The sequence below is a fragment of the Crinia signifera genome, chromosome 3, assembly GCF_055691185.1.
Source record: "Crinia signifera chromosome 3, ASM5569118v1, whole genome shotgun sequence".
Lineage (NCBI taxonomy): Eukaryota > Metazoa > Chordata > Amphibia > Anura > Myobatrachidae > Crinia > Crinia signifera.
In genome coordinates this window covers 232,007,917-232,033,813 of record NC_139219.1, presented here as the reverse complement: position 1 = coordinate 232,033,813, position 25,897 = coordinate 232,007,917, and the positions used below count along the sequence as shown (strand labels likewise).

The window sequence follows — 25,897 nt, the reverse complement described above, 5'->3', positions numbered from 1 at the left end:
TGAGGGATGGATAAGTAATTGGACCGACACTTGCAATATAATAACTAGTAAGGCTGCTCATAGCAAATGCTTGGAAAGCTAGTCTGCTAGCCTCTGTGATTGCCTCTGTGTTTGTGCATGTGGGAAAGATGTAGTTTCACTTGCTGCCAACAGATGGCAGTGTTTCGAAGACACACAAACGGATACTATACATACATATAAATATATATATATATATATATATATATATATATATGGTTTTCAAAATCATTTATAATAAAGTGCAGTGAATATCAATATTACAAACAAAAAGATATATATATATATATATATATATATATCTATATCTAGATATATTTGATATATATATATATATATATATATATATATATCCATATCTATCTATCTATATATAGCTATATATATTCTATAAAAACACAATAATTAATTAATTGATAGGAATGAAATGAGCCCCTATTTCAAAGTGCCGGGGAATTTATAAACAAATTAATGATGTAATCCAGTATATGGGATAATTTCCCAGTAACGATTGCCAGGTAAAGGGGTATCAGAGTGTCCTCGGGTCCCCAAACTGGCAATAATGTCTTTTTAAATCACTACCTGTATTATGTTTAATGTCTACTGTTTCATTTAATTTTGCTGGCATAATTTCATATTACTAAAAATAGCACTACATATTTGCACATGCACTTTTCTTATTTATTTCTGTGCATACTGTACTTTAAGCATTGAGTGCATCTTTCTCATATTAAGGGGCATATTCAATATTGGTTTCCGACTGTCGGAATGTTCCGACAGTCGGAATCCTGAGCCATTTTCATTTTATCTGTCAGTAACTCAACACCCTTAAATGCGGTCTTTAGCGGTAACATTAAAAAGGTGTGTGCCGATATTTCCCCTTTCACGAAATATTGGCACATATTGAATACCCCCTAAATCTGATTAGACAGGGTTATTTAAAAAATAATGAACTGATTTCTTGAAGCATTAATTTCAGTTCTCAAGCATCGCAATGAAATGAGTCACTGCCCATTTGAAAGAGGAGGATTCTAAGTTTCAAATGGCTTCTACAGGGGCGCTGTATTAGCATGGTTGCCCCATCAATGTTCAGTTGATTGTTTACACTTGGAATGGCAATACCTTAAATAAAATCCGTTCTGCATTCTCGAGTTTTCAAAGGCGATTCTGCAGTAATACGCCCTCTCCAAAGAACATTCAATGGTGGTTTTGACAATTTCAAGAGAGTGGGTGTGAGTGTAATGGAATAAGTCCAGGATGACCATGCGTTTCAGAGGAATAAGTGGTGGGAATACGTGCTGTGTTAGAGTGGAGAAGTCCACAAATTGAGCTGGTCGTGAGCTTGCAATCCCTCAATCCACTATTTGTCAAGTGCTAAGAAGCCTACATCTGAAACCATAAAGACTGCACCTCATTAAGGCACTTACCAATGACGACAAGAGGAAGCAGATGGAATTTTACGATTTGACACTGGAGATGATGGAGGATAAAACCTTTATTTCACATTTAAAATTTAGTGATGAAGCGACTTTTTACTTGAGCGGCACAGTCAATTACAACAATGTGCGTATTTGGCACCCACATGAAACAGTTGAGCATGATAGACTGCCCCAGGTGAATGTCCTCTGTGCTGTGTCTCAGGAAAAAATATTGATACAGGAAAAACCTCTCAATATGCTCCAAAACTGACTCTTCACATGATTGAGTTCTGATCTTGACAATGTAATGGACTCTGATATCTTGGAACCAGGTTTGCGACACAAGTTGTTTGATTTTGGTCATTATTACACTTGGGAGGTGGTTTGTGTTTCAACACTCAATGTCAAGATTCACTTCTCCCTCGCTATTCTCGAAGGTTTCTATTTTTCAAAGTAGAAATTAATAAAGTAACAATGTAATTTTTCTAGACTACATATGGTAGTGGTACACATGCTTGACCCTTAATATTTATGTGATAGGTAATGTACATTTTGTTACTGCAAAATTGTATAACCTTTTTAGCAGTCAAAATGCCTTTTTTTAGACTACTAAGGGTCTTGTATGAAAGCCAACTACAATGTGGAATCTACATGTATAAATGCCTATAACATGACAGAATGGTAATTCACATTCTATTCACATGTATAGTTTAGAAATCGACAAAAGTATATGCAGCACACTGCAAGACTGCACAAACGACTTGAAAATAGCAAGAAGAAAATGGCCTTGCACTGTCTGCATAACTGATTCATCATCCTATTCTGCAAGAGTAAGCACTTTACTCCCTGCATAGGAACTGCAGCTCACACCCAAGATGGGACCAGAAGCTCAGGATGCCTGACCATCTACATATCACACAAAATTCTCTCCGTTTGGGCATAAAGAAAATAAGTATGGGCAGAAATACTGTTTGTTTCAAGTTCCAATTTTCACTCAGCCTGGAATGCACTAACGAGATAATACTGTAAAACCACAGTAAGTTTTCTGGGTTTTTAATACATTTTCATATGCACAAAGCCCCATATGTTGGGGACTTGGTTTGGAGGGTAGCGGCAACAGAACTTGAGCACACCACACGATGGATCAGCTATTATAGCTAGCCTAAACTAGTCAATGAGACCTAAGCCTATGCTACAGCAGGGTTAAACACTACAGTGATAAACATGTGACCTGGACATTTAAGTAAGCCCTATTCTGGACACTCAGCCTAGTAATGTGAGAAGGATTTGATTGGCAGCCGCAACTCCATTGCATGAAGGACGAACATGCACTACACAGATGTGTTTGCATATACATTTCTCTAATTTAGGCATATGGCTAAACTAGCCATGCAATTTAATCTGCAACTTTAGATATGCTATTTTAAACTGCTACTATATAAAATAATTTTGCGCCAACATACATAAAATAAAATGGGGGGATCCATCTAATCCAGGCATGTCCAATGTCCGGCCCGGGGGCCAATTGCGGCCCGTGTTGTCACTTTAAGCGGCCCGCAGCCTCCAGCCTGAAGCAGGCAGAGCATCAGATGCGCACAGCACAGGACACTAAAGGTGGGGACCCGGCGAGCGTGGGTCACCACCTTTAGTGCAGCAGTGAGGAGGTGCCGGCCACCTAAGTTAGATGTGCTTGGCATCTTTCGGGTGAGTATGCGTCCAACCTCTGCTGCTACAATCTTATATCACCCTCCTCCACAATCACAGTGGCAGCTGTGTGCGGAGAGGGGGGTCAACAAGGGGGAAGCTTGTTCCCGTAGAGCAGAGGAGGGCGGCAGCGGGAGCCCAAGCATCTGTCTCCTGTCCTTGCAGTGCCTGCTTTGCCTCTCCATCCTCCGGCTCACACAAGGGGCCACTGGGGGCAGGCAGGGAGACATACAGTCAATGGGGGCAGAGTGGGGGACATACAGTGCAGGAGGGGTAGGCTGGGGGACATAGTGAATGGAGGCACAGTGGGGGACATACTGTAAATGGCAGTCATACAGTGAAGGAGCAGCAGGCTGGGAGACATACAGTGAAGGAGGGGTAGGCTTGGGGACATACAGTGAATGGAGGCAGTGATGGATATTCGGAGGTGGGCAGGCTGGGGGACAGAGTGGGTGGCAGGCTGGGAAATATAAAGTGAAGGGGCAGGCTGGGAGGAATACAGAGAAGGGGGGGCAGGCTGGGGAATATACAGTGAAGGGGCAAGCTGGGAGACAAAGTGAGTGGGGGGCCATTCTGATGTGATTAATGGTTCAAAGAATGTCAGGATGAATGGTCGGCCCCCCACACATTTTTACCTCACCAAATCTGGCCCTCATCGCAAAAAGTTTGGACACCCCTGATCTATCACTTTTTGTGGTGGAGCAACATAGCCATGCTAAGCATTTTGTGATAAATGAAGCAAAAAGGGTGAAGTGTATTACTGTGATAAAAGCAACTTATTCCCCTTACACACCGCACAAATAACCCAGGTCTGACCCGGGTAACTGCACGGTGTGAAAGCATGAAAAAGGAAAAACCCAGGTCAAGCAACCAAGCATTCCAACCTAGGTTAAAATAATGGTTTTTACCTGGGTTGCTGGGCAGAGTAAACAGGTAACCAGGTAGATCAACCTGGGTCCCATTTACTCTATAGGGAGGAGAAATTGTCAGCTCAATGTTCTGCCTGCCTCCTCCCCCCTCGATGACACACCATCTCGTGTGACATCAGCAACCCCGCTTATTGCCAGGTTGCTGAAAGGGAGCTTCACCATGCAAATGCCAGGTAGCTCCCGGGACGGACGTTTGTCCAAATCCAGTGTGCAACCCAGCATATGCGATGTAAAAGTGGTATTATTCAAAGAAGAAGACTGCAGTAAACTAATTATATATTGCACAGGTGAATACTAGGAGCTTGGAAGTGAAATGGCATGCACTGCACAAAAGAAATGTGCAAATTAACCCATATGCAACTATGTATGTATGCATGCCAATATGTAACTGTATCTGCTCCATATCAGCCTAGTCGGTTACTAATCAGGGTACTTGTACCTACTGTACTTTGCACTAGGTACAAAAGATATGCCTGCAATAAAAGCATATTTTCACTCTTATCTTATTATGTAAAGGACACAGATGGAAACACATTATTACCCCCATCACACCCCAGTTTACCTCTTCAGTCACAAGAGTAGATGTGATTATAAAGCTTATTCCACTGGCACAGCCCGAAAATACAGTACATATTCTGCAAATGAGTGCATGCTTAACTATGCATTTGCACAAATGTCTGAAAAAGCCATAACCAGGTACCAGGGTACTCAGAGCGGGAAGAGCGTCTCTCCTGTACGACGCTTCCCTGCTCTGCAGATAGGATTGATCATGCATCGGGATCAAATCAGGATGGGATGCAGCTTAACACGGTGCAATTTGAACTATATAGCTATCAATTTTGACTATATAGTAAAAATCGCATAATAAGTTTGTCCTTTTCTTCTCTTAGAAGTAGGGATGCCAATCCCGGGACATTTTTTTTAAAATCCGGGAATTTGGATTGAAATAATTCTAAATCCCGGGATTGGCATTCCTAATAAACAAACACAAAAAATTGCCCGTTACCCACATTAACTTACTTGGGGGAGCGGCACAGGTGGCAGCAGAACAGCCAGGAGGAGAAGGCCGGCAATTGCTACGCTGGGCGCGTGTGACATCTTATGTGACACCAGGTGTAGTTGTTGTGATGCGGCAGGTTCCTGCAGCAGAGGTGCGGCCTGCGCAGTGTGACCTATGACCTATTCACGCTGTGGAGGCCGCTCTGTGGAGGCCGCTTGCCGGGGTCGGGAACAGCCAGGCAGCATCTGAGCGGTTGCTCAGACGCTGCCCGGCATTAGACTGCGCATGTGCCGGCATATCCGGCCATCGTACATCCTGTCCACCAGGAAGTGCGTCAGCACCATGCGTGTGCTGGGGAAGGGGCGCCAAATGTGCATAGACACCAAACACCAACTGAGGGTATAAAAGTCCGACCTGGGCAGCCTCGCACTTGTGCTGATGCCAGGGAAAAGAGAAGAATGTCTCTATGTGGTGCACCAAAGAGAACAAAAAATATAAAAAAAATAGCCTTTATTTGTTACATTTAAAATAAGTAGCAAAATATTGACACACACAGTGAAAAACGTGAAACACAGACAATGTAATAAAAAGGAAAAATATCCTTTTTGGTATTTTTTAATTTTGGTAGCTTTGTTCTGCTGATGCCTTCTACCATGAGGTGTATTCCATTACACCGTTGATTGCTGTTACTCCAACTTAACGAAGTAATGTAAAAAAAAAATTCTATTGATGCACGTATATAATTAGATTATAAGCGCATCTAATAAGTTGTTGTTTTGCATTTGTTTCCTTTTTTTTTATAGGCTTCTTGATAAAAGGTCCAAATTCTAAGGACCGAAACGGCAGGGGATTGTTGGTTAATCAATTGTCTCTAAATGGCTTATATTCTCAATTGGAATAAAAGAACACTTCTGGTTTTATAACATAACAGTTTCATATTGTTATATTGGCGAGTGCCCCACACCTGCTGGTATGGGAATCTGAGGACAATCTTTGGGCATTTCACCCATTGTCAGGCACCCCACTGCTGTGTTATTGGAGAAACTTTATTGTCTACATGTTTCGGGGACTATACCCCTTCTTTAGGACGAAGAAGGGGTATAGTCCCTGAAACATGTAGACAAAGTTTCACCAATATAGCACCTTTTGGAAGCCTCAGAGTGCCGCTGCCTTTTCCAGTATTATTTATTTGAAGTGGTTCTGCTTGTATTGAGGGCACCTGAGCAAGTCACCCAACAGCGGGCGACACTCAAAGAGACTTTGTAGCGGTGAAAAAACAGCGTTTATACATTATATATATATATGTAGAAATAACCAGGCGTCACTCCGGGACTTGGTGAAAATCGGTGTAGCTTTACTAGTGCTTAACGGTCAAAGCGGTTTCGGTATAAAACCTTCGTCAGGTCCTGACGAAGGTTTTATACCGAAACCGCGTTGACCGTTAAGCACTAGTAAAGCTACACCGATTTTCACCAAGTCCCGGAGTGACGCCTGGTTATTTCTACCTACATACACAGCGGCGTTGCCGACTGGAGGAGGGCATCCGGGAAGGTGCATTTGCAACGTTTCGGATCTTTTTATTAGACCCGTCGTCGGGCAGTACAATATCGTACTGCCTGACGACGGGTCTAATAAAAAGATCCGAAAAGTTGCAAATGCACCTTCCAAGTCTCTGAGTCTAATTCAGCGTGAGCGAGTGCCGACCTTCTTCTGTATATATATATATATATATATATATATATATATATATATATATATATATACATACATATATATATATACACACACACATACATACGTACATACATACGTACATACACACACACACTATAAGGACAACTGTTATTAAGATGTGAAAGTAGGTGAATTTTGAAACTCGATGCTATGGCCCCTAGGGGCCTTAATGAAAAAAATTAGGCTTGCATTGTTTTTTTATAAAACTAAGTTTTCATTATAGCAGTAATCCGTAGAATCTATATTTACTTGAAATGTATTTACAATTCTTATATAGTAAGCATCATTACCTGTGAATTATGTGAATTTTGTGCATTAGGTGTTTGTATTTTTATTCTGTATTGATATATGTCTGATTATCGATCAGCTGGCAGGTAACCAGTACTCCCTGTGTGATGGTGATTTAAGCCTCCAGGTGAGGGGGTGGTGCCGTTTGATTGATTTTAACACTGATTGGTAGAGGTGGTACCAGTGGTGCTATAAAGTAAATCTGCATGTTCAGTTGTGTTATCCCTGACGACGGGAGTTTACTCCCGAAACATGTTGGAACTGAAAATAAACTTTTTGAAGTGAAGCCTGGTGAGTGCCGCTTATTCCAGAAGGTATTGTGGATCTACATGATTCTAAAAAGGCACCGGAGCACTCTTACTTGTATAAAGATTTAGCAGAGTGCCGGATCTCTGGATTGTATATATACTATGTATGTATATATGTACTTGTGTAGTTTCACAGCGCCACTGCCTCGCGGATCGCATGCAAATCTCATGCGATTTAGCACATCCCCACTATCGGATCACATGCAAAACTCATGCGATTTAGCACATCCCCACTATCGGATCACATGCAAAACTCATGCGATTTAGCACATCCCCACTATCGAATCACATGCAAATCGCATGCGATTTGATGGAATGCGATTTAGCACACCCCCCCACTAGCCATGTCAGCGAGCCCTGCGAGGGAAGGCGGTACGCGTCCTCCCGCCCTGTCCATACCCCCACTATCCACGTCGGCGTGGAGTTGCTTGTATAAGCCAGCCACCGAGCTGGAAGCATGGTGAGTGCAGAAATCTCAGCGAGGGGATGTGGAAAACGAACCCAAAGTGTGGCAAGCACAGCGAGCCCGAAGCGTTGCGAGTGCAGTGAGCCCCGAGAGGGGACGCAGATTATTTGATGTGTATTCCGCATACGCTCGCCACGCTTCAGGCTCGGTGGCGAGCGCTTTAGAAAATCAACTTCACGCCGACGTGGATAGTGGGGGTATGAACAAATTGGGAGGACGCTTACTGCTGCGCTCTACACGCTTCGGGCTGACGTGGATAGTGGGGGTGTGCTAAATCGCATTGTATGTGATCCGTGGGCAGTGGCGTTGTGAAACTACACAAGTTCCACTATATAAAATATATATATATATAATAATAATTACAGGACCCTAGCAAGTTACTGCAGAAGGTCATCACATCACATCACATGTGTAGTCAGCAGACAGCACATACATGGGAGCATTGTGGAGGCACAAAATGATGGGAGGAGTCTAAAATAACAGTTAATTCAACAGATTTTTCAGACTCCTTGAATCAATGACTGAGATAAGAAAAGTCATCAACCTGATGGTCAGCAACATGGAGTCGCGACCCCATGCCGAGGAGCTCAGGACCCACAGTTTGAGTACCGCTGCTCTAGATAATCAATTATTTCAGAAAATAATTTAACACAGACTCTAGTATGTTAAATGGTTATCATTAATAGACCGCTTAGCCTAATAAAATGTCCTGGTTACTTACAGTTGGTGATATCTGGTGGTGCATAGCTGTCATTCATAAACATAGTGGTCGGTTTAGCTATTTTAAGATAAACAAAATCAGATGTATTTTTCAAAGCTGTCACAGCTTCTTCATGACTAACTTCTTCCAAACATACGACATTAACCTATGTATAAAAAGACAAAAAGATTTGTGTTAAGGACACATTTAAGTTGCTTTAAAGGATATTTTTATTGTGTGTATGAATTAGTGAACACATGACTGCAGGTCTGTAACAACCATGTGACCCCAGGGATAGAAATCTATTAGCAGTGCAAGTCGCTGCCCATTTGCTTCTGTGAAACATACATGAGGATTACCAGGGGAGATTCCTTCGGTTATTGTATAGCAGATCGAAGCTGTCTAGATCGAACATGTTATGGTCAACCACCGTTAGTGGAACCCATCTAGTTATACGCCTAAAGATAGTTGTCCAGGTCTAGCTATACAGTAATGACAGTAAGAAGCAGCATTAGATCGACGGGAGCATGGTCTACGGTCACGTGGTTGACAGGTTTTTAATGTTTTTTGCTGGCTATGTCGACATAGGTCGATGTGGACACAGTGTGCACTCGCCATGCATCAGACATGGGGCCTTGCTATGCTCGACACACCATCATACTCTAACTCTATGTCCACTTGGATAGTAAAACATGAACTAAGTCGACCTGCACCAAAAGCCATGAAATACAAATTTTGACCATTTCGCTCTTGGCAAACAAACGCCTATTTTTAGGCCCATAGGGCTATCTTAAATAGACACGTTTGATATAACATGGTCAACCTAGACATTGTAAATCCGTCAACCTGATAGGGCTTCCTAAGTCCAGCAAACTTCTTCAGTCCATAAATAAAAATAGGTAAAATCATAATAAAAGTGATATGATACACTAATTAAAAGCCCGTTAAAATGACAAACACCAGGGCTGGATTATGGGGGGAGGGGTCACAACTCATACAGGAGCCACAGGCCACCAAACCTACAGAGGTTTGAGGGGTGGGTGAGCGCTTACTGTAACGCTGGATCATAGTGGGCGGTTTCACGTTTCCAAGCAGTCTGTGGCAGCAGGGTTCTGTACCAGATGGCTCTGTCTCTCTTCACTGAAGTATTACTGGAAGGAGGCACGGCTGTAGCCTTGGGTTGTCACAGCAGGCTCAGCATGGCAAGGCTGCATCAGTGAAGACTTAAAAAGACAGAGGCACCTGGGACAGAAGATGAGGTAACAGACTGCTTGAAAAAGTGAAGCTGCCCACTAATCTGGAGGTAAGTGCTCACCCGCTCTGAGGAGAGGGAGATGAGGCCAGCACCCACAGCATCATGTAGGGTGAGGCCTAAGCGCTGCTGGGAGCAGGGGCTCCATTGTGCTAAGTAAGGGGGAGGGGAGAGGGGTGTTGTGGGCATCCTCCAGCGGCCAGAGGTGGTGAGGAGTAGTTAGGATTTTATTACAAGTATACAAGTATACTAGAGGCTAAAAAAACTTTGCCTGTTTCTGCCACTCAGGGAAGTTCCAAACCATTGAAAAAGGGGTGCAGTGGGCGGGAGTGCTCTGTTCTTGTTCGGGTGCTTGGGCATTTGGGTGTTCAGACACCCAAACACATGAGGGCTCCCCAGCGACCCTAAACTTCCCGAGCCAGGCCTAGCATTGGTGGGGGGGCAGCCTCTGTGATCCGGCATAAGAACCCTGGGGAGGTATGTGATGGGGGTGAATGTGTGCCCCTAGAGGTGGTGACTCCCGCATCCATATGTGTTCACATCCCATATGTTCTTCAAGACAATCGTGATAGTCTGAATCCTTATTTTTTGGAAGAATTGTGAACAGAGGCCCACACTAACAGAGTATTAGTATTGTGTATATAGATACCTGTGTGTTCAAAAACGGAGTTCCCACATTCTGTTTATTAATACTTACCTGTTCTGTCTATTTGAAAGAGATCTGGGGATATACTTAGACAGGCTGATCCCTTATTAAAGTGCCACGCTATACTTTTAAAATGGTCTATCCTGCATATAATTTTAATCAGCAGAAGCTGCATATATGTTCTATACACATCATTTTGTGAATTCGGCATGGCATCACTACAGTGTAAGATGCCACTGAATAGTAATTCATGAAATCTGGAAAATGGTACTACTTCAATTGCAAGAAACACAATAAATATAGATCTAATGACTATATCACTTTGTTTTATCCTTAACAGCAGCAGTAGTTGATCTTTGTGCTAGTGACTGCACAAAAGATTGGACTCTCAACCCCAGAATAAATTATACATAAATGCAATTTACAGCACTTCTTAATTATTATAACGCATGGAAGAATTTTCACAATAAAGACAATTAAAAGTAAAAAAAAAAAAAAGTTTAATATCTTTATTTTTCTATACATACATACATATATAATGACCAGTTATATAGTTAAAAAAATAAAAATACACAGTATAATGTTATATTAATATACTCTAGGATGATATGGTGTATTAAAATCAATAAAGTATAATTGTCTTCCTTGAAGTTAATATAACTAAAATCATACCTCCATGATAAATTTTAGTCAGATAGGGAATTAGATTATCAGGGTAAAAATCCTTTATAAGATATTGACTTACAGTCCGGTCTTTGCATAGAACTTCTTTGTCCTTCACTCTGCTGATGTATTGTGCTACTTACCGCAGGAAGTGAGCCAGGCAAGGCATCCAGGACTTTCTGCTGTAGCACATTTTTATTTTATTCTTTATGTATGACAGGTCATATATATGTATGTATATATAAATAAATTGATAACAATTTTTTGGGACTTTCAATTATCTTTATTGTGAAATTTTTCCAAGCCAAAATATTAATTAAAAAGAAGTTTAATTTATATACTACTTCAAATGCAGCAGCCAGGAGTTACATAATGTACAATGAAGAACTGATACGAGTTCACTGAAGAGACAACCTCACTATGGGCCTTATTATGTTCACTCTCAGAGGGAAATTCCTTCTCAAATGGACAAAACCAGGTGCACTGCAGGGGGTGGAAGATGTAACATGTGCATAGAGAATTAGATTTGGGTGTGCATTATTTTGTTTCTGTGCAGGGTAAATACTGACTGCGTTATTTCTACACTGCAATATAGATCTCACTTTGAAGAAAAACACCACCCAAATCTAATTATATCTGCACATGTTATATATGTCTTACCTGCAGTGCACATAGGGCCTTATTCTAGTTAACTCTTTCTGACAAAATGATTCGGTACTTGTGAGTTATCCGGGCTGCCGATTTTTTCATCGCGCCCGAAATCGGGGGCATCGCGTCGGTCGTGGCCGTTATAAGGAGCCGCGACGCGATGCCCACGATTTCCCATAGACAGTAATGTTAAAAGACGCGATGGACCCGATTTCCGACACGATTTCCCATAGACAGTAATGTTAAAAGACGCGATGGACCCGATTTCCCATAGACAGCAATGTTAAAATAAAATTACAATGTGAAATTGGCCAATATGTTTTTAAAAAAAATGTTTCATGGCCCCCCACCACCGTTAACGCCACCCCGCTATTGACGCCAACCCGAAGCGTGTCGAGCGCAGCGAGCCCGCGAGGGGCGGCGGTACGCGTCCTCCGACCTTTTCATGCCCTACTATCCACTAGGGCGTGGAGTGAGAATAGAATAGTGTGGCGAGCCACCGAGCCCGAAGCGTGGCGAGCGCAGCGAGCCCCGCGAGGGGACGCGGACACCTTCACAGGTATCCGCGTGCCCTTGCGGGCTTCACAGGTGTCCGCGTCCCCTCGCGGGGCTCGCTGCGCTCGCCACGCTTCGGGCTCGGTGGCTCGCTGCGCTCGCCACACTATTCTATAGCGGGGTGGCGTTAACGGTGGTGGGGGGCCATGAAACATTTTTTTTAAAAACATATTGCCCAATTTCACATTGTAATTTTATTTTAACATTGCTGTCTATGGGAAATCGGGTCCATCGCGTCTTTTAACATTACTGTCTATGGGAAATCGTGGGCATCGCGTCGCGGCCCCTTATAACGGCCACGACCGACGCGATGCCCCCGATATTGTGTCTTTTAACATTACTGTCTATGGGAAATCGGGGGCATCGCGTCGCGGCCCCTTATAACGGCCACGACCGACGCGATGCCCCCGATTTGGAGCTAAATCGTGGGCATCGCGTCGGTCGGGTGTCCTTAAGTTAACCAAACTTAAGGACAAAATCGGCAGCCCGGATAACTCACAAGTACCAATGATTCTTAGATGTACAAAACCATGTGCACTGCAGGTGGGGCAGATGTTACTTGTGAAGAGAGAATTAGATTTGGGTGGGGTTTTACTTCAAAGTGAGATCTATATTGCAGTCAAAAAAATAAAGCAGCCAGTATTTACCCTGCACAGAAACTAAATAACTCACCAAATCTAATTCTCTCTGCACATGTTACATCTGCCCCCCTGCAGTGCACATGGTTTTGTCCATCTAAGAAGGATTTTTTCAGAAAGAGTGAACTAGAATAAGGCCCATGGTTTTGTCCATTTGAGAAGGAATTTGCATCAGTGTGAACCAGAATAAGTCCCTATATACTGTAATTCTTTGAATCTTCTGTGTAGTAAGAAAAATGCATTGGCACTGCATATTGATCCAAGGCCCAAGAAAACTGTCCTTGGGAAAAAAATATATTCCTCCAAGGGGTCACAACCATCGGAAGCAGAAAGATCTCTTAAGGTGCCTTTATCAGAACGTCATCCAAATAGGGATGATTTGTGATTTCTCTAAATCTCAGCATGGATCCCATGTGAGTCATGACTATTGTGAACACCCTGAGAAGCGGTGGATAATTGAATGGGCTGAATGGTAGCTTTTTTAGAGCTTAATGAAGTGGTTCACAAACAGTGTGCCTAGGCACACTGGATTGCCACAAGACTCTTGCAGGCGTTGCCGCAGGTTGGTGACCCTGGGTCAAAACAAGTTATTTATGGTCAAAGTGATGAGCAAAAACCAGTGCTAATGGCTGCCAATGATAAAACCTGTGGATACGATGATACATCACCATATAACTGACCCGAAGGATGACAAGGTGGCATAATTTATTAATTTAGATAAATGTATCTACTGCCGCCCTGGGAAGAGTGGAAGGAAGACTTTTCCTTAGTGCTGCTTTGGTTCAGCTGTGGAGTTTTCTGAAGGTACAGTGCAGGAAGTGTGGGCTGTTGGAACCTCCTGGACCCCCATGGAGTTTGGAGCTGTGCTTGATGGTCATTGGTGGATACTGCCTCTGCACAATTTGGGCCTACAGAAGTTCAGACCCTGGAGCTGGATAGCGCATTGAGTGCTGGCACAACCATGTCCTCAGCGACATATCGACACCTTTTTCACTGCCTCTGCTCTGACATCTGCTGCCTTCGGTGACCAAGATGACTAAAGCAGCTAAACCCCTTGAGTAGTGGGTTTTGCTGGGGCAGGACAAATCTACAAGGGCAGGTTTGTCCTGCCCCAACAAAACCCAACACAAATCATTAAGAGTACCCCCCCCCCCCCCTTACCTTCGCTCCGGCGTTAGTACGCCGGAGATCCCATGCCGCTGCTGCCCCAGCCGCCTGTCAGTCATCACACAGACTGCAGGCTCGGGATGTTTCGCGGTGGACGTCTCGGGCATCTGAGTGCTCACAAGTCCCCCCTGAGCATCCCCGAGCCTGCCGTCTATGTCATTGCTGCAAAATGAATGGCGGCAGACGGCTAGAGGCTGGGGGAGCGGCCCTCTGCGGTAGCGCAGCTGAGCCCGGAAAATTTTCGGGCATACCACTCAAGGGCTTAACAGTTTCCTCCTACACTCCATTATGCAGTAAGATTATTTTTGTTCTTTTGTCATAAGAAATGGGGTCTTATAACCTCTATTTGACATTACTGGTGATATTTCTTTCATCCTACATTTAATTCCGTATGGAGACTAGATATCAAAAAGATCCAGTAGGGATTTACATTTATTATCATGAATACAAAAGTGTGCACGGCAATTTTCACACAAATTTTGACACATTCACTTGTCCAGTGTCTTTCCTTACAGAAATATTGACGGCTAGGGTTGTGGCATTACACCATTTTAACTAATTATTTTACGATACCCTAACTTAACACAGATGTCAAAATTTAAGCAAAAAAAACAACTTGCTGCAAATAGACTCAATTCCATACTTCCATTCTTATCCATTGGGACCAGGATGCATTTGTTCAAGGTAGACAATTCCCTGACAATACTAGGAGAGTTATCAATATTATTGATGCCATTTTAGTCTTGAATGAACTTCTTTATTGTCGTTAAATGCAGAACTTGCAGACCTTCATAAATATGTAATTAGTGACAGGTCCTTGACTCTAATGTATGCCTATTATTCCAACCCTTAGGCTGAAGTATTTGCAAATGGAATACTCTTCACTTCATTCCAAATAAGCAATGAAATTCGCCAAGGTTAACCTGTGGATACACAAGAGAACCTTTAGCGGAGTCTATTAGATCTAATTCTTACATTTGGAGCCCTGTCTTATTTGGTCACACTACAAAGTCTGCCTGTTTGCCAATGATGTCCTACTGAACCTCACAGACTCCACTCTCTTCTCTAGAGCACTTACATAAGGTGCTAGAGGAATATTGGAATGGATCTTACTAAAAATGTAATACAGGTCGAGTATCCCGTATCCGAATATCCGTTATCCGAATTATTCCGAAATACGGACATTCCAGAAAGTGAAAAAAATTTTTTTTTTTGCTAAAAACTCACTGGGGACATTTGTAACAGCATCACTGGGGACATGATATGTAACTGGCACTATATATGTGCAAGACAATGATTGCTTGGCATTCAAATTCAATATCTGAGATAGTACACAAATTTTGTTTCACGTTTTGAAACCTTGTTTTTTGAACAAATAAAATATATTTGTGTGTATTTTATGTGGTAATAAAATATATTTGTGTGTATATTATGTGTTTATACAGCATAAATGCAAGATACTTCAAAATACATCATTGAAATATTAAAATATTCCGAAATACGGAATAATCCGTTATCCGAAATTCTCCTGGTCCCGAGCATTATGGATACGGGATACTCAACCTGTAGTTCTAAAACAAAAACTCTTTCTATAAATGTTCCTTTATATCTTCAATTGAAATATATATATAAGATGACCACTAGCATCCTGAAGGAGGGCCTCCCAATAGGGGTCAGGCAAGAATACTTGACAGCCTTACATAAACCACCCCCCTCATCTGTGCCTTACCCAAACTAATCTAAACCTGATACCCCCTTCACCAACCACGCTACTCCGCCCTTCATACTCACCATTCGGGATGCCAGCTGTCAGTATTCAGGCATCGGCATCCTGATCCAATCCGATGTTCTGGCGCCAGTGTTTTTGCGGCAGTCAGTATGCCGGCATCGGTAAACTGAATGACCACAAACCTGACTACATCTCCTATGCTCCAAATTGTGTGTGGCAGGATAGAGGCCTTAAATATCTTGGGGTCCAGCTTACTCCAAAAATGTCAGTTCTAATTGGCTGTAATTACTCTTCCACCCATTAAGTAAGGTCTCTCTTGATTAACGACGTTGATTAGAACCTTTTGTGGATGGGTCGCATTAGGTAGTAATGGTTTTACTCACTTAGCTACTTGTTTAGAACAATTCCCTTATTAGTTCCCAACTATTTGTTGGACAAATTTAACAACATGTGTGCGAAGAGGCAAGAAACCGGATTGGCCAGGAAAACTTTGTATCTTCCAAAAATTAAAGGGTGGTCTGGCATTACCAGATCTGCATTATCATCAAGTCACACACTTTGTGTCCTAAATAGGGGCATGGTTTACTAAAAACTTAAAACTAAAATGGTGTGTTCTTTTGGAAGCTGGTATGAAATATCCGTTTCCACTGTGGTTGCCACCCTCTGTAACACTGTCTTTTGTAGCCAGCACGTCTCTGGTCCAGGCCTTCGGTAAGGCTTGGTTTGAATTTTTCTCAAAATCTTATGTTTCACAACCAACCACTGATCTAACATTGGTGGGCCTGGCTGTTTAAAATTGTGCAATCTCGACATAGAAGATCAAAATGACCTCAATAGGTTTGTAATCTACTTATCAAAGCAAATAGCAGAGGTAGTACAACCTCATGATTTGTCCCCCAAAGCCAATAAATGTCTCCTTAGCTAAATGAGAAATGGCTCTCTCGTGGGCTATGGATCATTGGACAGACAGCAACTAAATCGGCAAGCATTATGTCGACATGCAGGAAGGTCGACAGTTCATTAGTTTGACACAAGCATTAGGTCTACAGTCAAAAGGTCAACTTGGGATTTTTCACTTTTTTGTCACAAATTTCAACATAGTCGACATGGACACAGAAACATAGCACCGCTGCGCTCACCATGTTTTGGGCACACTATTTTATGCTCGCACCACGCCCTAGTGGATGGTAAGGCATAAAATACCACCTGTCGGAACAAAAAAAATAAAATAAAAAAAAAAACAGTGAAAACCCCCATGTCGACCTTGCCCACGTCGACCTAATGTTTGCTGGCGTAAATATGGTAACGTAAGCTCCCTCCTTTTTTTTATTCCGGTCCTGTAATTTCTAAACGATGGACCTCAGTTTTTAGTCTCAATTCAACAGTTCTTAACATTTCCAAACCTCCCTGCCTATTAGCTATATTTCTTTTATATCATGGTAATTTCTCAGATAATGGGTCATATCTTTATAATTGACTAAACTCGTAACAGTCAAGCATTGGAGCTGGTCTTTTGACCCTGGTATAGGGGTTAATGTCCAGTCTTAGTACAGGTTGAGGATCCCTTATCCGAAATGCTCGGGACCACGAGCATTCTAAATAAGGGATTTTTACGTTTTTTGGAATATATTTTTTTTTTACATACTTACATGTCCCCTGGTGGGTCCCCGATGGTCCCTCGGCGTCCATGGAGTCCTCCGGCATCCATGGCAGGCCTTCAGGTTCATTTACGGCATCTCCAGTGGTCCCAGGAGTGCATTACACGAGTTCCCAGGCAGAAAAAAAATTCAAACTATTCCAAACCCCCCCCCCCCCCCCCACGTTTTTTGGAATAATTCGGATAACTGATATACGGATACGGGATACTCAACCTGTATGAGTTTTGAACAGTATCCTCTTATTCATCCCCAGCATACAAGGCTGGATTCCCTGGATAGAAAACATGGCAACAGAGATGCCTGTCCTCCACCCCAGTGGTTCCCAAACTTTTTTTGAATCACGGCACCCTAGAGTATCAGAAATCTATTCGCTGTACCCCATGGCCAAAAATTTCTTATTGAGAATTTTTTTTTTTAATGTGTAAATGGTGTATAAATGTCATCCTTAAGGTTAGTTATGTGATGATGGATTGGATTAGCTGCTGTTTTACTTATTATACTGATCAATTGAATGTAAATTACTCCTGGACCACCAACCTGAAGCACCCCTGCAAGTGTCCGTAGGCATCCAGTTTGGGAACCACTGATCTAACCATTTATTTTGACCCCTTGACATTTGACTGAGCAACTTTGATGTGTCGCTTTGTTAAATTTTTGAGTGTTGTGCCATCTCATCTAGTGTTTTGATTATACTGGACGAGTCAATTCATTAAAGTTATGCCACAACTTTGCCTCATCTTTGTGAATTATATATACATACATACACCTTACACCTACAACCTGAAAAAGGGGTGCTGTTAGACCCCGAAACCTCGGACACCTGCATTTGAAATACATGCCTGATTGATTTTTTTCACCAAGCCCTCCGAGTGCCGCTGTTTGCTTTCTCTGTTGGATAAATTGTTTTTCCTGAGGGCACCGAGGCAGCTGTACGTCAAAGGGAGAGTGCCAGACCGCAAAACTGTGTGTGTGTGTGTATATGTATGTATGTATGTATGTATGTATATATATCTATATATCTATATCTTTCTATCTATATATATATATATATATATATATATATATATATATATATATATATTGACCAGGTCTATGTGACACCATTTGCACTAAAGATTTTTTTCACTTCAAACCCGTGAGTGCCGCCCTTTTCTTCTTCAACTTTGTACAACCACGGCTGGGAAGGCAGCACGGTACTGGGAGCCGACAATCAGAGTGCCGACCTATCTTTGAGAAATATATATATATATTTATATATATATTTCTCAAAGATAGGTCGGCACTCTGATTGTCGGCTCCCAGTACCGTGCTGCCTTCCCAGGCGTGGTTGTACAAAGTAGAAGAAGAAAAGGGCGGCACTCACGGGTTTGAAGTGAAAAAAATCTTTAGGGCAAATGGTGTTACATAGACCTGGTCTATATATAAATATAAAAGACCCTTATTTGCGCTAAAAAGTAGGAGCTGCACTCTATAATTCCTCCCTGTTAGTGGAGGAAAGGAAAAAGTAGATAGATGTAGATATAGAGCACACTAGATGAACGCCACCACCTTCACGTGAAATTATACAATAAATGTTTAATATAAAAATTATCAAAACATTACATATACAAATCAGACATGGGTTCCATTGTTGAATTATTTCAAGATGGCATAAGAACCAACGCGTTTCGTCACAAATGACTTCATCAGGGGAGCCGATACCACAACTCAACCGCAGGGCAAATACTTAATACTAAAAAAACTTATACCACTGGCAATGTTCCCTCTAATTTGACAAAGGCTGTGTGCGGCAAAAGATTTTGGCTGTGCAACTTTGGAAGGAAATTTAAATTTTTGTGCGTTAACTTTACTTCAAAATGATATTAAACATTTAAACATTCAAATCACAGCACAGAATGTAGTTAATGGGTGAAACACACATTAATTGAGTCTACAACTGCAAAAAGGGACCACTGCTGCTTTGTGCGCTCTGTTGTAATGTCTCTGCGCACGGTCGTCGAGTTGTGTGCGCGCGCACAGCTTAGAGGAAACACTGACCACTGGTATATCGGGCGCAATTAATTAAAAATTGCTAATGAGTTTAAATACATTAAATTACTGCATAAACATACTAGTGTGCTGCTCCCAAAATAACCAAACAAGCAGAAGAATACACAATATCAGTGATATTGCAAATACTTAATACAGATGGTTTAAGTGTCGTCACTTTTTTTTTAGTGAACTTTTTTACCACCTGGAAGTGAGATAATTATCCAGCGATAACCAGAAAAAATCTTAGCTGCCAAGGTTCAAATAGACCAGGTATAGCAATCCAGATGGAGTGACTCCAGACATTGGAGTCAGATTTTTTTCTGGTCATCGCTGGATAATTACCTCACTTCCAGCTGGTAAAGAAGTTCACTATAAAAAAGTGACAACACTTAAACCATCTGTATTAAGTATTTGCCCTGCTGTTGAGTTGTGGTATCGGCTCCCCTGATTAACTCATTTGTGAAGAAACGCGTCAGTTCTTATGCCATCTTGAAATAATTCAACAATGGAACCCATGTCTGATTTGTATATCTAATGTTTTAACAAATTTGATATTAAACATTCATTGTATAATTTCACGTGAAGATGGTGGCGGTCATCTAGCGCGCTCTATATCTATCTATATCTATATGTACCCCACTTTTTTACACTTGATGTTTTAACAAAATTCATTAAAAGTCAACTATTTTACTCTAGTTGTGGCTTATGAATCGTCTCTAGCCACAATCTGGACAAAGCGGACCAAGAATATTGTGACACGCCTGACTAACTCCGACACTTGTGAGTTAAAAAAATAAATTATATATATATCTATCTATCTAAAATGCAACTTAGATAGGTATTCATTATGTCACCACCCTAGCGTGACCTGCCACAGGTTTTGCATCACCTAATAGCAAAACTGTGGGATATGTACTTCCACAGCTGCACGGGTAGACACATGTTGAATACACACCTGCCTTAGATAAAGGAACAATAAGCCAAGGAGGCATCTCTTATTTAAAAGATGGTAAACCATGCAATACTTACTGCTAGAAGTTTGTCCCCAATTTGAAGCTTGCCATCTTTATGTGCTGCACCACCCTCGATGATTTTAGTAACATAAATACTGTTGTCACCAGGGATGTGCTGATTCCCTACACCACCGGCTATGCTAAAGCCAAGACCTGTATTAAAAGAAAACAATTTAAAAAACATTATTAAAAACAGATTTCCCCTAACATTTAAGTTTATGGACATATAGAAGAAAACCTTAATAAAATGAAAGAAGCAAAAACCAGGATCTAAAAAATGCCTAGAAGCCGATGTGAAAAACTGAAAACGATGTTATTAAAAATGCAACAATTTCTAAGCAATGTCTCGGTCCGATCTGCTGGATCAGAAAACATATTGATCAGTGTATACCCAGCTTAAAGCAAACCACAGGTTTTTAAAACATAAATTACAAATACAAATGATACAATGTATCCAGGCACCTATGCTAAAGCTTTGAGAGGCAGGCTCCTCCCTTCTGCATCCTAGCATTCCTCAGCACATTAGGATACATTAACTCAGTACAACGCCTGAACATATTAATATGCACAATCAAGTAATTGTAACCATCATAACATGACACACATGAAATGGCATTACTTACAGAGCGTAAAGGGAGGGATCACTGTGTCACCAGGATGAAATCAGAGAAAGGTATTCGAACGGTAAGTTCTAACAAAAATCCCCTTTTCTCTTTCATTCATCCTGGTGACACAGCTCAACCATGGGATGTTCAAGAGCCGGTCCTTTGGGAGGGTACACTCAGGCCCACAGTTCTTATCAGTGCTTGCCCAAATGAAACGTCCTCCGACGCAAACTCATGGAACCTGTAGAATTTTGTGAATGTGTGAACAGAGGACCAAGTGGCAGCCCTGCATACTGGATCTGCCGAAGCCCCGTGGCGCACAGCCCAAGAGGTAGCAATCGACCTGGTGGTATGAGCATTGACTCTGGAGGGCACTGGTCTGCCAACTTTAGTATAGGAAAATGCAATAACCAACCTCAACCAACGGGCAATGGTCTGCTTAGAGGCTGGCCAGTACCTTTTGTGTACATCATACAAGACAAACAATAGTTTTACGAAACTCCTTCACTCTGTCCACCTAGATGCGCGAACCACATCCAAATTCTTTTGTCTGTGCCGATTCCTGACCTCCTCAGGAGAAAAACACGAGAAGAACAATTTCCTGGTTTAAATCAAATAAGGAAACAACCTTAGGCAAAAAGTTAGTGACTGTTCGCAGCACAGCCCTATCCTCATGAAATACCAAAAATGGAGACCTGCTAGACAAAGCTCCTAACTCTGAAACACGCCTAGCAGAGGCGATAGCCAACAAAAAAGTCAGTTTCCAAGTAAGAAACTTCAGGACAGCCGACCTTGACGGTTCAAATGGAGGTTTCTGAAGCACAGATAACACCAAGGATAAATCCCAAGGAGCTACCGGTTGTCTAGAAGGAGGCTTCAAACGTGTAACCCCATGGAGAAAAGTCTGCACTTCTGGTAGCAAAGCCACTTTCTTCTGAAAGAAAATAGACAAAGCAGATAATTGCACTTTTAGTAACTGAAAACTTAGTCCAGCCCAGAGTCTATCCTGCAAAAACTCCAACAGTCGTCAAACTTTAAACCTAGACATGTGGACTTTTTGTCTCTCACACCATCTAATATAGGTTTTCCAGACCCTGTAATAATTAGCAGCAGAAACTGGTTTCCTTGCAGTAATCATGGTAGGAATGACTTCCTCTGAGAAACCTTTCTTCTTTAGAATGGAGGTTACAAGAGCCAGGCTGTCACATTGAGCCTAGGAAGGTCCTGATGAAAGAATGGACCTTGTCTGAGAAGATCTGGTCAAAGAGGCAGATGCCACGACTGTGTCGACAAGCTCAGAATGCTGGAATACCAAGATCTTCTTAGCCAGTCCGGAGCTATCAGGATGACGCATGCTCCTTGTGTCCTAACTCTCTTGAGGACCCGAGCAATCATGGAAAAAGGTGCCATCTCGAAATTCCAGGGCACTGTCATGGCATCTACCGCCCACGCCAAAGGAGCCCTGGTCCTGGCACAGAACCTGGATACCTGGCAATTGTGCCTGGATGCCATCAAATCCAGATCCGGCGTTCCTTAACGATTCACTATTTCCTGGAACACCTCTGGGTGTAAAGCCCATTCCCCTTCCAGGAGATCCTCCCTGCTGAGGAAATCCGCTTCTACATTCCAAACTCCTCGAATGAACAAAGCAGATAAGGCTGGAACATTGGCCTCTGCCCATTCGAAAATCCTGGTTACTTCTCTCATCACTATCTTGCTGCAAATACCCCCCTAATGGTTCAGGCAAGCCACAGCCGTGGCATTGTCCGATTGGATCCGAATGGGAGATCCCTTCAACAGTCTTTACAGCTGCAACAGTACTTTCCAGACTGCCCTCCGTTCCAAAACATTTATCGGTAATGCCGACTCCTCCCTGGACCACAGACCCTGTAATCTCGACTCCAGGGCTACTGCTCCCCAGCCCCCGAGACTGGTGTTGGTGGTAACCCCCAGCCACTTCCATGACTGAATGGAACGCCCTAACTGTCGAGATTCCACATCCGTCCATCACAGCACACATTCTGTTTTCATGGTCTTGGGAATCCCCAACCAACACACCAGGATGTTCCATTGGAATGGAATCTGCCGTACTGCAGGGTTTCGAATGTCACTACCATCTTGCCCATTATTTTCAAGCATTGCCATACCGATGGACTGGGTGACTGTAAAATGGTCCAAACTAGTTGACCAATGTCCCTGGCTTTGATCTCTGGCAGAAACACCCAATGTAGATGTGTGTCCAGATGAACCCCCAAGAACTAGAAATTCCCCCGGCTCCAGGCTCAGGCGTAATGTTCTCAAGGATTCAATCCTGAAGTGATCCATCCACAGGTGTATGTTTAGAGACTTTAAGTTCAGGAATGGTCTGAATGACTGGTCCGGTTTGGGTACCAAGATAAGAATGAAGTAAAACCCCTTCTTCCTTTCCTCCCGCCAGGCCCTTCTCCAGGAGAGACTTCGCTGCCCCCAAAAGGGCCTTTCTTAGGCGTGCCTCTCTGGGTAAAGGCATAGGGAGAAATCTCCTTAGAGGTGCCCCTTTCATGTTGATCCTGTAACCTGGGAAACCACATTGAGAACTCAGGGATCTTTGCCTGATAAGGCCCAAGCATCCCGGTACCGCAAAAGGCGACCCGCCACTCTGAGACCAGACCGGGGAGCCTCCATCCCATCATGCGGAGGGCTTTTCCTCACCCTTGGCAGTCTGCTTTTTTTGGAAAGGCACTAAAAAACGGGACTTGGGAGCTTTACCTTTTCCAGCGCCATATCTTCCTCTACCAGACTGTCCTCTGGAGGATGCACCGCCTCTAAAGGAGGGACTAAAGGAATGGCAAAAAGCCGCAAACCTGGAAGATCCTTGTTTAGCTGGCAGTGTAGGGAGGAAGGTACTCTTTCCTCCCGTTGCCGGCTTAATGAGGAATTCCAATTCCGAACCAAAAAGTAATTCAGCTTTAAAGGCCAAAGCCTCCAGAGATTTCTTGGATTCATTATCGGCATCCCATGCCTTAAGCCACAAATCCCTTCTGGATTTCACTGAAATGGCAGACACCTTGACTCCCTCTTCACCTGCTTTACAGGTGTATTCAGCTGCCGCCTTTAATTTTTCTGCCAAAGCAAATGCTTCTGAATCTGGCTGAAGTGAACACAGGTTGTTTGCCCAAGCAATCATGGCCTTCGAGACCCAGGCTGAAGCAATAACCGGTCTAAGTGTAAAGCCTACACCTTCAAACACAGCCTTTAAGCAACCCTCTAACTTTTTATCCACAGGGTCCTTAAATGCAGTGCCTCCTTGTACAGGCAAAGCAGTAGCTTTTGACAGCCTGGCCACCGGGGCATCCACAAGTGGAACTCTCCCACAATTTAACATACTCTTCAGGCAATGGGTAAAGACTCAAAAACTTCTTGGGCATAAGTAGTCTTTTATCAGGCGTTTTCCACGCCCTTCCCAGCAATTCTTGCATGCCTTCATCAGAAGGAAAAGTGATTGCATCTCTGCGTTGTCTTTTGAACACACCCTGCTGTGGGGCCTTATCACCTTCAGATTAATTAAATGCTTGATTTAACTGCAATTATTAAATCATCAACACCAGGGACAGAGACTTCCTCTTCTCTCTGATCCCATGCTAGGTCTTCCACAAATTTCCCCTCCTCTTCTGAGTCTACATTGGGGATAGGGGGAGTGGATAAAGAAAATCTGGGAGAGATCCGACTGCTTTGTAAACTGCTCCATAAGAGCATTACATTTTTGCACACCCTGAGCAGTATCCTTCATTACTTGTAAAAAGGCTAAGTCCCCTTGTGAGGGGAGAATGGAGCCCACCGAATGCTGAGAGGATGACAATGGTCTGGGAGATCTCACCAACTCATCTCTCTGTCTGTTCAACACTTGCACTATGGCAGACAAAGACTTTCCCAGAGCAACAGCCCACGCAGGTTCTGGTTGCTCAACCCTCTGGGCACAGACTCGCATAAAGGGCAAATGTCCCTATGGTCCATCTATTCAGGGGTTAATTTAAGCCAGCAAAATCTGCAGTTATTTAACATAGCTAACACTCCCTCCCCTAACACAGCAGCATTACACCTTTTAAGTCATGTCTATAACAGTGAAACACTTCAGATGTCAGTACAAAGCCAACATAAACAGTGTACTTAGCGGTCTGCAGTATGACCCTCCATGGTCACCGGGGATGGCATTGCCTCTGAAGAAACAAATCACTGTCAGCAAGAACAATCCTCTCCTTCCAGCTCCACACAGTGAGGGTGAAAGGGCGCCAAAACAGAGTGAGGGAAGAGACCAAAATCCCTGCTACAGCGGGGAGGGAGGTCTTTTAGCATCTTTTTCCCCCTGTGAGCCGCTCCCACTGTCAGTTTCTTCAGAACTTGTGTAGTTTCACGGCGGCGGCGGCTTACGATAGTTTGAAGCTACACTACTAGCGTAGCCCAATGGCTGCCTTACTTGTGTAGTTTCACGGCAGCAGCCTAAGTTACATTATCTGCGTAGCCAAAGGGCTGCCTTACTTGCGTATAGGGTGGCCAATCCGGGGATCGGCGGGAACCCAGGATTTGGTCACTAAAACACCGGGATTTCAATCCCCGGATTGGAGTTTCCAATCCCGGGATTAGACTGCGCATGCGCAGTCTAATGCCTGGCAGCGTCTGAGCAGGTGCTCAGACTCTGCCCGGCTTCTCCCGTCCCCGGCAGTGTGACTTTGCGCAGCGTGACAACAGTG

General features: G+C 43.0%; 1 protein-coding gene across 28 annotated transcripts in view; it reads right to left on the bottom strand.

Annotated features, from left to right (window-relative positions):
- The window catches only part of DLG1 (discs large MAGUK scaffold protein 1), a 291,905-nt gene that overhangs the window by 82,840 nt on the left and 183,168 nt on the right, over positions 1-25,897 (bottom strand). For all 28 annotated transcript variants that reach the window (XM_083177591.1, XM_083177594.1, XM_083177595.1 and 25 more), the window contains 2 exons: positions 20,582-20,718; positions 8,587-8,731 (listed from right to left, as the gene is read on the bottom strand). In XM_083177591.1, coding sequence (XP_083033717.1) covers positions 8,587-8,731; positions 20,582-20,718 — 282 coding nt within the window. The remainder of the gene's footprint in view (positions 1-8,586; positions 8,732-20,581; positions 20,719-25,897) is intronic.